At 35.9% G+C, this 14242-nt stretch overlaps 2 protein-coding genes across 4 annotated transcripts in view; both read right to left on the bottom strand.

Moving 5' to 3' along the window:
- Positions 1 to 14242, bottom strand: part of LRRC7 (leucine rich repeat containing 7) — a 1535715-nt gene that overhangs the window by 13539 nt on the left and 1507934 nt on the right. For all 3 annotated transcript variants that reach the window (XM_050804492.1, XM_050804501.1, XM_050804511.1), the window contains one exon: positions 6043 to 6117. In XM_050804492.1, coding sequence (XP_050660449.1) covers positions 6043 to 6117 — 75 coding nt within the window. The remainder of the gene's footprint in view (positions 1 to 6042; positions 6118 to 14242) is intronic.
- SRSF11 (serine and arginine rich splicing factor 11) overlaps positions 1 to 14242 on the bottom strand; it is a 763374-nt gene that overhangs the window by 141313 nt on the left and 607819 nt on the right. The gene's annotated exons all lie outside the window — the stretch shown is intronic.

Raw genomic sequence — 14242 nt, 5'->3', positions numbered from 1 at the left:
CATGTCAGTCTAGCCCACAGGTATTTGTCCTCCTCCTTCTTTTCTCTCTGTTAATCCTGGAGGAACTTCTGCTCCACCAGGAATAAACTCCCTTCTTTTGACTCCCCCTACAACCAGAGATCTCCATGATCCCCAGTGCACCCTGCCACAAAGGTCTCCTCTCCCACTCCCTCACTGATTCACTGGAGGAGCTAAGAAGAGGAGGGTCTTACATCTTGTATTTTTGTCTGAGAGTGGCCATCCTCTCTGCATCCCAGGATACACATTTTTATATTAATTACTCGATTCCGTTAACACAGCTACAATATTTATTAGATACATCACAAAATCAAGTACTTTATTAGTTTCCTAATGAGTGCATACATTCACTTTGTCTCCCTAGCTATTAGCTCCCTTAGGACACATGACTTCCCTTCTACCTATTAAGGGGCTTCTAATGATATTTCCTTATAAGACACTAATCAGGATGTGGAGTGAAGTTGTCACTGTGGTATAGAACAGAGCAATGATAATAGGTCTAACGGGCATCAAACCCCACGATTTTGGCCAAGATAAGATGCTCTGAGCCAAATGACTTACCAAAAACTAACTTTAAAAAAGTAAAAAAAGTGCAATAATGACTCTGCTAATAGTCCAAGTATTTGTTGATAGACATTGTTGACAGTAGTTTCTTGAACTGTCTATATGAATTGTAGGGCCAAGATTCTTTCTAAGACAAGGAAAAAGAAAAAATCTGGCTTGTTTGAATTATTATCTCATTGATTATTCTCTTTTAGCATCTTGAAATAGAGCCGTAGACAAAGAGTATGCTTTGATTGCAAACTCCAAAACCCTTAAAATGATGATAAGGTAAAAGAGACTATAAAATTATCTTCAATTAAGTACCTTATTTATATACCTCATATTAGAAAAATCTGTTTTGGTTATTGGCAAAATCTGGATGTCGTTAACTAATTCTCTATAAATTATTTCTCTTCTCTTGCCAAAATTAGGCTTATGTATGGAGATGGGGGTGGGTAAATGAAGAGGAGAGGGTTTGGCTTCCCTGATAGAGCAGGACATACTTGCAAGTGAGTTTTAGGTTACAACTGTGAATCATGTTGTTAACTATCAGGTACAGTATATATATATTTTCCAGTCTATTCATCTTTTCAACAGAGTAACTATAATTACTAGATTTTCTGTATTCATATATATTTTGAATTATAAAATTTATGAGGAATTAGACTGAATTTTTTAGCTGAAAAGAACATTAGAAAAAAGAAACTATGATGATAAATTGACAAAACTGTCATTTCAAATATTGGCAAATTCAAAAGGCTCATTCTGACATATTTTTATATTCCATATGCTTTCAGTTTTTTCTCTTACTGTTAGATAATTGAACTTAGCAGAAGGTGAGTCTATGAAGGGTCAGTTGCTCTTTCCATATGCCACACTGTCTTAGGGTAATTACAATGTGTCTATTCTGGGAAAACGAATAGTACAACAGAAAAATGATGCGAATATGTTTTAATTAACATCATCCCTTATTGCACACATCTTCATGTAATTCAAATAACATCCTCATAATATCACAGCAGAAGAAGAAAAGAGTGGATGGTATAAAGAGTAATAGAGAAAGAAAGAGATCTAATAAATTCTGGGTTTGGGAAGAGGGATTAGGAAAGGTGCATCTCTTGTGCTCTCTCATATATCTTTTGCTATTTGCTATTGGGTTAGATTAAACCCCAAAAGTACTGACACTTAGGGAGGGCCATTCTTTTCTTTTTTCCCTTCTTTTACTTCGATTCTTTAGGTCGAACATTGCCACTGAGCTTTGTAAATAAATTTGCTCCACTGAAAACACACGATTCTGACCTTTTAAGTGATAGATAACCCAATGTTATGAAACAATTTTTCCCCAGCATTCTTTAAGCTAAGAGACAATAGTATTATAAATAGATGAATATATAGCTTGCCTTCTTAGCATCTGATATTGCAAACAATTTCATTTTAGAATTAGTCATTCTCGTTTCTTTCAGAAAGTATAATTGGCCATGTGTACTTTTTAACTAGTATGAATGAAACTGTAAATATATAATTTGATTAAAGTCCATGTACTTTTTTCTTTATTGAAAATGGCTTTGGTTTTATGGGACTAGGTACAAGTGAGTTCTATGACAAAACTAAAATGTCACATCCTTGCTGGTCATTTGTGGAGAGGAAACATCTTGGGTGCAGCTTTTCTGCAGTATTCTTGGCTGAAAATTTCTTGCTACTTCTTGCATGAGGAATCCATTTCCTTGCATTTTGCTGTATTTTTACCTCTCCGGGATTAGAAATACTGAACCCTCATAACCCTCATGTCCTCACATATAATTCTAGAATTTCATAGCCAGAAAAGAGCATTCTAATACCTTGTAAGTAGACACTAATGTTTTTATTTTTATTTTTCATTTTTTTGAGACAGATTCTCACTCTGTCACTAAGCCTGGAGTGCAGTGGCATAATCACAGCTCACTGCAGCCTCCAACTCCTGGGCTCAAGTACTTCTCCCACCTCAGCCTCCCGAGTAGTTGGTATTACAGGTGCTTGCCACTGCACCTGGTTAATTTTTAATTTTCTGTAGAGACGAAGTCTCACTGTGCTGCCAAGCCTGGTCTTAAACTTCTGGCTTCAAGCCATCCTACTGCCTCTGCCTCTCAAAGTGGTGGGGTTACAGGCGTGAGCCATCGTGTCTGGTCTGACACTAACCTATGTTTCCATCTGCAAGATATACTGTGTATAATTTTGTTATAATACTTATGTATACATTTCTGAATTCTAGCAGAAGGGAAAAATCTTTATTTTGCTTCTGTCATGGAGGAAGGAACTCTGTAACATTGGCTCAAGCTATAGCATACTTCTCTACCCAGCCTCACATTCTAGTAGGTAAGAGATCTGAGATTAATTGGCTATATTTTTTTCCAGACTCTAAGATTTAAAATAATTTCTTTGAAATTCAGTGGAGAAAAAAATTAGCCATTTCCTTTGCTAATGAGCAGCATTTACCAAATGTTAAGAGAGTTACGTTGTTAGTTTAAGTTTATTCTCAGCTGTTTTTCACTGCAATTCATACAATTTTCAAAGAGTTGAATTTGTGAGCTGGGAGGGACTTCAGACATATAAACAGCAGTTCATTTTACACATAATGAATCTGAGGCCCATAGACATGATGTAAAATATCTAAGATCAAAGAACTAGTTAGGCTATCCAAAAATATAGAACTTCCATAATAAAGTGGTAAAGGAAAATTTTAGATTATTATATGTGTGGTTGTTATTGTTTCTCAGCTCTAGCTCAAAAGACCAACTGCTGTTTGCATCTTCTGCCTGCATAGACTGGACTCAGGCCTGCTGGGTGGTATTTCTATTGTGACACTGGCACAGGCCGAAGTAGCTTAAACTCTTTTCAGAGAACTATCATTTTTGAAAACTTGAGTAGCTGATTGTGATCTTGTTAATTAGTTTAAAACATTTCCGAGAGGCCTGGCGCAGTGGTTCAGGCCTATAATCCCAGCACTTTGGGAGGCCAAGGTGGGCAGATCACCTGAGGTTGCAAGTTCGAGACCAGCCTGACCAACATGGAGAAACCCTGTCTCTACTAAAAATACAAAAATTAGCTGGGTGTGGTGGCGCATTCCTGTAATCCCAGCTACTCGGGAGGCTGAGGCAGGAGAATCGCTTGAAACTGGGAGGCGGAGGTTGTGGTGAGCCAAGATGGTGCCATTGCACTCCAGCCTGGGCAATAAGAGTGAAACGCCATCTCAAAAAACAAACAACAACAACAACAAAACAAAACAAACAACAACAACAACAAAAATTTCTGAGAATGAAATGTTAAAGCAATCTTAGGATTTCTACTTTTCTAGGACTTTCTGAGAGAACGCAGTACATTGGAGATAGAAGATCTCCTTGGAGCTGACTTGAGGGGATCCTTGCATTGTTTAACTGTGTTTGTATAGTTGATCTAAGGTTTCTTTTTTACATGTCTGTTGCGGGAAGTTAGGGACCCTGAATGGAGGGACCGGCTGAAGTCATGGCAGAAGAACATAAATTGTGAAGATTTCATGGACATTTATTAGTTCCCCAAATTAATACTTTTATAATTTCTTACACCTGTCTTTACTGCAATCTCTGAACATAAATTTTGAAGAGTTCCTGGACACTTATCACTTCCCCAATCAATATCCTTGTGATTTCCTATGCCTGTCTTTACTTCAATCTCTTAATTCTGTTATCTTCGTAAGCTGAGGAGGATGTATGTCGCCTCAGGACCCTGTGATGATTGCATTAACTGCACAAATTGTTTGTAGAGCATGTGTGTTTGAACAATATGAAATTTGGGCACCTTGAAAAAAGAACAGGATAACTAACAGCAATCTTCAGGGAACAAGGGAGATAAGACTTGGCGTCTGACTGCCGGTGAGCCGCACGGAACAGAGCCATATTTCTCTTTTTTCAAAGGCAAATAGGAGAAATATCGCTGAATTCTTTTTCTCAGCAAGGAACATCCCCGAGAAAGAGAATGCACCCCTGAGGGTAGGCCTATGAACGGCCCCCATGGGGGCAGTGTCTTTTATGGTCGAAGCCAAAGGGATGAAATAAGCCCTGGTCTCCTGTAGCACCCCTAGGCTTATTAGGATGAGGAAATTCCTGCCTAATAAATTTTGGTCAGACAGGTTGTCTGCTCTCAAACCCTGTCTCCTGATAAGATGTTATCAATGAACAATGCATGCCCGAAACTTCATTATCAATTTTAATTTCACCCTGTCCTGTGATCTCTGTGACCCACACCCTATTCGTTCACTCCCTCCCCTTTTGAAAATCGCTAATAAAAACTTGCTGGTTTTACGGCTCGGAGAGCATCACAGAACCTGCTGACATGTGATGTCTCCCCCGGACACCCAGCTTTAAAGTTTCTCTGTCTTATACTCTTTTCCTTTATTTTTCAAACCAGCCGCGATACTTAGGGAAATAGAAAAGAACCCACGTTAAATATCGGGGGTGGGGTTTTCTTCCAATATGTTGATGTGAGGTTCCTTTTTCACATGTCAACTGTGTTTGTATAACTGATCTAAGGTTCCTTTTTCACATGTCCTGTCTTCTCAGTGAATCTAAATCTTCAATATATTATGTTGAGCCATTTCATAATTGTTGCACATGATCAAATATCAGCAGTATCAAGTAGTTCCACCTATTTATATAATGGGAAATTTCTGGGGTTCTGAGTCAAAATACTGAATCTTAAATATGTCGATAATGCTTAAGAGCTTTTCCTTGGAATGTAGAAAATGATTATGTACCTCTTATATAGGAAGTGAATTAATGAGCTGCAAATCACTGATAAGAAACAAAGCAAAAAAATTAAAGACAATGAATTCAGAGACAAGGACAAAAAAAGCCAAATAAATGAGGTTATGTAAAGTATTTGCTTAACTCTTTATTGGGGTGAATCTTTTCTGATATGCCAGAGCTTTAAGTTAGTGAAAGTCATTTTCCATCACACAATGCATTTTAAAAAGTCACCTTATATACAGCTAAACTTTTGTTTATCTAAGCAGGGGGAGTAGAATGATGTATTATGTATTTCATAGCATTCAAACAGTAATAAGCCTGTGGCTGAGAAACTAAATATGGACCAGTTCCTTCTCCCTCATGAAAGTCACACACATACTGTGTTTGGGCATTTACTCTTACTTGATAACTATGCATAGATTCACATATATACATATATTATATATATATATATTTCTTATATTATCAAGTAATTTCATTCAGTTCAACAAAAATATGCAAAACATCTGTCATGTGCCAAGTACTGTGTAAGGTGCTAGGGATATAGGATTTGTCAGACTGAATTGTTTTTGACTTGACTTTCAGCCCCAAAACAATAAAGACAAATAAGCAATGTAAGAAGGACTTATTTTCAGTCATGTAATTCAAATCATTTAACGTGGTAACATGGTTACATATCTGTTTCAGTATTGGCATTTGCATGCATTTCTTTTTTCTGCCTTACCTGAAGGATCTTATCACCAGGCTGCAGTAGGTTTGATGCTGGCCCATCAGGCTGAACCCTAGTAACAAAGATACCCTATAAGTCAGAAGTAACAGAGGTTAGGATTCTATTACCAAGAACCAGGCCTACTTAAACAAATCTTCATGCACATAGAAAACAGTGAAAACAGATTCAGAAACAGTTTATGTGTGTAGGCTTCAAAGATTATTATAGTATTTTAAGCAAGGCAGCACTCTCCAAGCCAGGTTTAAGAGAAGCAACATTTTTGCTTGCAAAAAGAAGCTTATCTTGTTTTGAAAGTGCAATTATGATTTATAAATTGATCTCATGGCATATTCTTAATGACTTTTTTCTTAAATCATTTGAAATGTGATGTTGAACCATTTTTTATATAAATTCTGAATTTGTCTTAAGTTATTCTTCTTAAATATGTCTCCATTAAAGGCAGTTGAAGGTATTTGAAAAAGTATCTTCTATTTGATAGTTCATTGTATACTTTAAAACTTTTACTAGAATTATATATACATTCGGGTTTATTTTAATGCATATTATTTCATATGTTACTGAGAATTTTAATATAAAATGCATATGAACAAATTAAATATAAGCAAACTGGACATGCATTTTAAATAAAGTTTATGACTATATGGTTATAAAATCCCTAAATTGATTAATGCAGTTTATAAGAAAGTCAAATTAATTTTGTTGACCATGTATAGAAAGAAAACATATATTGAATGTCTACCACATGCTAGGCCTGGATGGTTCATGATATAGAGATAGACAGAATATAGTTTCTGACTTTAATGAGCTCACAGTCTAGTGGAGGAGAGGTCAAGAAAACCAATAATTATAAACTTTGTGACAAGTGTTATAATAGAGGTATAATGGATTGTAAAAATATGTTGCACCTAGCTTATATTTGTGTGTTAGGTCTTCCAAGAGGAGAAAATACCTGATAGCTGAATAACAAAGAATATGCAAAAGTCATCCACACAGGTAAGGGGAAGAAGGATATTGCAGAGAGAAGGCACAGCACATCAGTGAGTGTGCCTGTTATATCTGGGAAATTGCAAGTGGTTCTGCTATGGCTGGAGTGCTGATGGAAGGGTGGTAGTGGATGGGGCTGGATGGGGCTGGGAGTGCAGCAGAGGATCAGGCCAAAAAGTAGGTTAGGGCAAGATTAAGATGGCCTTTCATAAACCTTCTTACCAATTTCAGGTGCTACTGAAAGATTTTAAACATGATGGTGATAAGATTTCAATTGACATCCAAAGAATGAACTGATGAATGGATAAACAAAATGTGGTTATATCTATATAATGAAATATTATTTGGCAATAAAATGGAATAAAGTATGGAAACATGCTACAACATAGAAGAAAACATTATGAAAACATTATGCTCAGTGAAAGAAACAAGTCACAAAAGGCCAACTATCATATAATTCCATTTACGTGAAATGACAAGAATAGGCAAATGCATAGAAACAGAGAGCAGATTAGCATTTGCCAGTAGCTGGGGAGTAACTGTTAACATGTACAGAGTTTCTTTTTGTACATAATAAAAATGTTCTGAAATTAGATAATCATGATGGTTGCACAACTCTGAACACATAAAAATCACTTAATTGTACACTTTAAAAGGGTGAATTTTGTAGTATATCAATTATATTTCAATATAGCTGTTAATAGTTTTCTATTCCTAAGCATTATTAATAAAATAGAAGACAATATTTTGTTATTCTTGCCTGTTATTTAGAAAAGCATGTTATTTGCTGATCTGTAAACATGACTCACTTAAACTCATAACTTTGTGTGTGTGTATATGTGTGTGTATGTGTAAATGGTTTAACAGACAGACCCAAACTAAAATATTTCTACTTGTGTTTTCACTTGGTTTTTCAGAAGTTTGTGAAACCTATTAATGTAAGACTTTTGAATGATTTTTATCTTTCATATTTTAATCTGTTTTCCTTCTTATTTAGAGATGAAACTACAGATAGGCATCAAAATTTCTAGAACACTGTATAACTTTTAACCAAGTAATTAGCCTTCTAGGACTTAAAAGGATATAACTGGACAAATATGCAATACACATATGCTAATATGTCCATAATAGTATTATTTGTAATAACAAAAATTACAAACCATACCTAACAGTCTAATAACAGGGTATTGATTAAAGAAATTATAGTAAATCCATACAGTAGAATGATACGTGGTCACTAAAAGTGAAGTCCTAAATGGCTGAGGTAGAAGTACACAAATGTTTAATGAAACAAGCAAGTTATAAAACATTGTGTGTGGTGGGATGCTATTTTTGCTGAAATGTGTTTTTATATATATTTGTGTGGAAAAATATCTGCAAGGATATCTTCTAAACATTAACAGTGGTAATAAAGGGTAATGGGACATCAGATTTTTTTTCTGTTTTCTTATTTGTGTTTTCCTATTTTTCTACAATGATTACGCACTACTTATAAGATTAAGAAAATAAAACAAACTTAAATAATTTGGGTTAATGGTGGCACTCTTAGGAGTGATGCATTAACAACATTGGCCAATTCAGTTGTACAAATGGTCAATTCAAAAGAAAAAAGAAAACTAGTTGTTTGAAAAAAAGAGTTCAATAAGGCTCAATGATTCATCCACCAGGCCAGTGAATGGCACTAGTTGTGACAACAAATATAACACCCATGGTTCTTTCCACACTGGGCAAATAGCTCTCATGTTCCATCATTTGAAGAGACTATATATACAATCAGTTCCCCTGGTAGCCCCTCCTTTACTACTGGGGTCTCTGTACAATAGGCAGAATGACTCAGTTGCCCAAAATAAGCCACTACATCTCTGATCGCTGGAAGTGAAGTTGTTTTGACTATTATTTTATCTCAGCAGTCAAAATGTCTGCTACCCAGTTAATTTTGATTGCCTTTCTTTAGCTCATTGTACAGGAACAGTTTTAGTAATGTTTGTATGAATCCAGTTCATAGAAGTTGAATTATAGCCATCATATCTGCAATGCTTGGAGGAACTACCAACAGTCCACACCTGAACTGCTGAAAGAATACAAATGTGGTGTCTGTGGCAGGTTTAATTTCACTGATCACATAGTTCTGGAGGATTCAACCTCTGTTTTGAAGACTTGCTTTGCTTACTCTTATGGTGGCCTGAGTCTTCCAAAGCATGTATTGCTTTTTTCCGAAAGCTTTATTACTTCACTTTATTACGTCTTTTCAATCAATAAACTTTATCAACTAAGAAATTGGTCCTGCCCATTGGGATAGTTTCCTTTTTTCCATATATATCCTATCAGCCAGCATACTGCCACATTAATCCAAACAGAAAGCAATGACTGCTCCATTTGATCACGGTTTTTGGCATTCACTATTTGTGGAGGTGGAATGTTTCCCAAGACTGCCTGCAAAGGTCAGTGCCCTAATTTTTAACTGCATTTAGGCATATAAACGTTGCTATATGAAAGAGACCAGATAAATCTAAACCCATTTTGTGGTCTCTTTTATGATGAATATTGATGAGAAATGTGAAAATGCTGACCCTGCTTTGAAAAAGCTCATTGTAGCAACGTGTCACCCTTTTAACAACTCATTTTATCCTGAGATTTTAAAGAATACTTTGGCACTGTTGACAGAGTTTGGTGGGAAATAATCAGTCTGTTTGTATTCTAAAAATTAGAAACAATAACTTCCTACTGTTTGGTGAAAAGTTATCTCCTAACTTCCAAACAATAACAAGCCAACTTGTGTGTATCAAATATCCAAATAATGGCATCTTATAAATCTTTCAACTCTGCTAGCAAGATCTTAAATGTGTTCAGTTTCTTATAACATTTGGCAGAATGCTAAATGAAGGACAAATTATGATGCAATACATTTAAAACTAGCTATGTAATGTACTAATGTAAGTCAAAATGAAAAATTATAATAGTTTATTATTGCATAGCTTTATCATAAAACTTTATCATAAAACTGCTGTTATATAATAACCCATAAAACTAGGAGCTAAAAGTAGCAGCAACTTTAATTTCAAGTTTAATTTACATACCATGAAGCATTCTCTCTGCTTCTGTCAAGTCCCAGAGGAAGGGAATCAATAACTCTTTTTCCAAGAGGCAATATGTATTAGTTTTCTACTGTTGCTGTAACAAAGTACCATAAACCTAGTGACTTAAACCTTCACCAATTTATAATTTTACTGTTCTGTAGGTTAGAAGTTCAACATAGGTCTCACTGGGCTAAAATAAAAGTTTTGGTATGGCTGGCTGCATTCTTTTCTGGAAACTTCAGGGGGAGAATCCATTTCTCTGCCTTATGTAGCTTCTAGGAAATGTCCACATTCCTTGGCTCACGATCCCATTCTTCCATCTTCAAAGCCAGCAATGGTGAATCTCTCTGACCATTTTTCTGCTGTCACATCTTCCTCTGACTGCAGCTAGGAAAGATTCTCCATTTTTAAGGCCCATGTGATTACACTGGGCCCATCTGAATAATCTAGGGTAATCTTCTCATTTTAAGGTCCTTAACTTCATCACATCTGCAAAGTCCTGTCTGCCATGTAATGTAACATATTCACAGTTCTGATAATTAGAGAATTAGGATTTTTTTTTTTTTTTTTTGAGACAGGGTTTCACTCTGCCGCCCAGGCTGGAGTGCAGTGGCATGATCATGGCTCAATGCAGCCTTTGCCTCCTGGGTTCAGGTGATCCTCCCACCTCAGCTTCCTGAGTAGCTGCGACTACAGGCATGTGCCACCACACCTGGCTAATTTTTATATTTTTAGTAGAGACAGGGTTTTGCCATGTTGCCCAGGCTGGTCTTGAACTCCTAAACTCAAGTGGTTCACCCATCTTGGCCTCCCAAAGTCCTGGAATTACAGGCATGAGCCATTGTGTCCAGCCTAGGATGTTTTTGAGAAGCCATTTTTTTCTATCTACCACACTGCAAGTAGTGGTCAAGAGTATAGCTCTTGAGTTTACCTGTCTGTGTTCACCATTTACAATTGGTGACCTTGGGCAAGTTAATATCTATGGACTTAACTTTTCGTCATCACTACAATGGGTTAATAAATGGTACATACTTTACAGAATTGTTAGATGAAGTGACTGAGTACAGATAAAATAGAACAATGGATGACACTCAGTCTAGCATCAATAAATGTTACTTTAATTATCAAAAGTCTGAAACTCTGCCAGCCATGGTGGCTCACTCCCTTAGACCCAGCACTTTGGAAGGCTATGGTAGGCATATTGCTTGAGCCCAGGAATTTGAGACCACCCTGGGCAAAATGGTGCGACCCCGTCTCTATTTTTACTTTCTTAAAAAAGTCTGAAACTCAATCTACAACTCAAGGTCTTTAATCCAGCAAAGCCCACATTGAGAGTTTCTGAGTCTCCAACTATACCAGATTTATTGGCAGAAAAAATTATTTTCCTCTCTGTTTAGAGTATATTGAAAGGCCAATATTTGCCATCTTTCCTTTGAATTCCTAACAAATAAGGGGACATTGGCATCTCTAAGGGGATGGGAAGGGGCTGGAAAGTTCCTCCTGCCTCACCTGTGGTTCCCTGGTTGTGACTCACAGTGATAATGGCTCCAATTACTGTTCACTCCTAGTAGTGGACATGGGTCCCATCTGGAGGGCTTTCTAAACGATTTTTTATTAACTTTCAGGGACCACTTCCTTTAGTAGCTCCAAGTCAGGAGTCTCAACCCTTTATAGTAACGGCTAATAGAATCCACTGTAGTTAGTGGCTTGTGGCGTCTTTAAATGGGTTTTTCTTATGTCTCTCATCTCAGGTTCTTTAGTGACTTGAAAGCACAATGGCTTTCCCTCAGGACCACCTCTAGAGGGTATCTCACAACAGAGCAATATGGTAGGTACTGCAAACTCCTTTCAAAAGAATGGAAATCTTTGCTCTTCTCAGACACCAGCATTTGGACGTGTTTGAGACAGGCACAGATCCTGTGGATTCATGCATCACAGAGGGACTCCTCTAGGTTTGAACCAAAGTTAATCTAGAGAGGGCTAGCGGGATGTACCACATAGGCATGATCTGTTGCCATTTCCTATTTCCACCTCATTTTAAAACTATCAATAGTCTTTATACAAGTCGTAATGACTATTTCAGAAGTACTCATAATGTGCTTATAAAACGTTTTGCTTTTCACAAGTAATTTTGGAAAAGGATAAGTTTGGGAGGCTTCTTGCATTGTTAAGATCTGACCTTGCCTTACTGGTTACCTAGCCTCTACATCTCTGGACATAAACCTTAAAGGACTTAGAAAGCTAGTTTACAAGGCCAACATTTAACATTCTAAGTTTAGAGGAGAAAGGAACTTTATATGGCTTTTTAATGATGAAGGTGAACGATTGTGACAGTCCAGCTATTGTAAACGTAGACACCAAAATAGAACTTGTCTTAAGGGACCTACGACTTCAACATATGAAATATGCTTTTCCTTAAAATTCTGAAAAGTCTTGGCTCTAGCTGATGCTGAGAAATTGGTTTCTAGAAGACCATATCTCAAGTAAAAATTATATACAACTATAATTCAGAACATATTAGTTAAAAATAGCATATAGTATTTCATGCTTTCATATAACTATGAAAGTTCAAAGAGTGTTTCTAGAGGCAAAAGTGACTCATGAAAACAGCAAACAGAGCCATAGATTCAATAGCCATAGATTCAATTTTTAGGGGGAAACTTTTTTTTTTTCCCTAAAAAGTAGCAAATATTAATTTTCTTTCATAATGTGGGCAGTGTTAATATTGAAGCTATATTGTGGCTTGTAGAAGCAACATTAGATATACATCAGAGCCTATATTTACTTAGTCCCTATGATTATTAGAACACTTGAAATATCAAGGATAAAGGTATTATCAATAGTGCTCCTCTCCATGAATCAAAAGTGTGATTACAAAGTATTTTAAGGTTAATTGCTACGCATCAAGTTTTAGGCTTTGAATAATTTGATACCTTAGCAACTGATAAATTCATATGCATCAAGAGATTTATTCTATGGCCATTAGAAGCTAAGAGGGAGGAGAAGTGAGGGAAGAAGAGAGAAAGAGGGAGAGAGAAAGAAAAGGAGACTGACAGCTGAATATGATGCTTCCATGAATAGCTGCACTTAGCTCACAAAACAGGTAAGTGTAAAATCCATAAAAGATGAACAGAAAGGAGAACTGCTTTAGAAACAGAAAATTTGAGGTAGAGATACAAGTAAAAATTCTGCAACTTACTAAAGTCTTCTAAAAATTTAACAAAAATTTTATGCATGGAAAGGAATTTCAGTTTCATTAATTTGTAAAAAAGTAAATATTACAATGGAAATCACTTGGTTGTATTTGTAAAAAAATTTATTAATAATGCATTGGAGCAACAAAGAGACTAGTGCAACCCAAAGAAATGGACTATGGGATCACAAATCACTTAGTGGCAAGATAATGAAATGTAATATTCTAGCAAAATAAATACACGTTGTTTGGTCTTTGGACTTGCATCATTCTTTTAGGTCATTCTAAAAGTTTGTTTAGTAGCATATATATGAGCGTCAAGATGACACTCTTCAGACCTGTTAAAAGCAACCAAAAATAAGCAATTTATTCCTGTTTCTCTAAGATTGCTTTTAGAAATGATATATTAGTACTAGAATATTTTTTATAGTTTGATACTGATAATTGTGGGCTGTTCTTTTTTAGAGAATTTGAACGTAAGTGCTAAAATTGTGTTTGGTTTTGGTTACTTCACAATTATGTTTTAACTTTTATTAATTGCTTAGTATTTCTACTATTGTTTAACAATTAAACACGTCGGGGATGTCTGTCTATTGTGACTGAAAGTGCATTTGCATCCTGTTTATTTCTTAGTGAAATTGTTGAATTTTCTTTGACTTGCTTGTCATATGTTCTTTTAAAAGTCAATAATCATTTTCATTCACTTACAACCCTTCTGGATTTCTGGATTCTTAGGAAAAAATAAAAGAACTATTTACCATTTATTTTATTTTATAAATCCTTTAAAGCCTGTATTTAATACAGGACCCCAACTTGTGGTGAATATGTGAATTGCTAAGATTTGTACAGTTTGCTGATCCAGTCAGAGCCCCTAATGGCTTTTCCTCTCAGCTTCACAAATAACATAAAATAGTAAAAATGATTAAAAACAGGAGTGGGA

This window comes from Macaca thibetana, chromosome 1 (assembly GCF_024542745.1).
Source record: "Macaca thibetana thibetana isolate TM-01 chromosome 1, ASM2454274v1, whole genome shotgun sequence".
Taxonomy (NCBI): domain Eukaryota; kingdom Metazoa; phylum Chordata; class Mammalia; order Primates; family Cercopithecidae; genus Macaca; species Macaca thibetana.
This window is presented reverse-complemented; position numbering and strand designations above follow the sequence as displayed.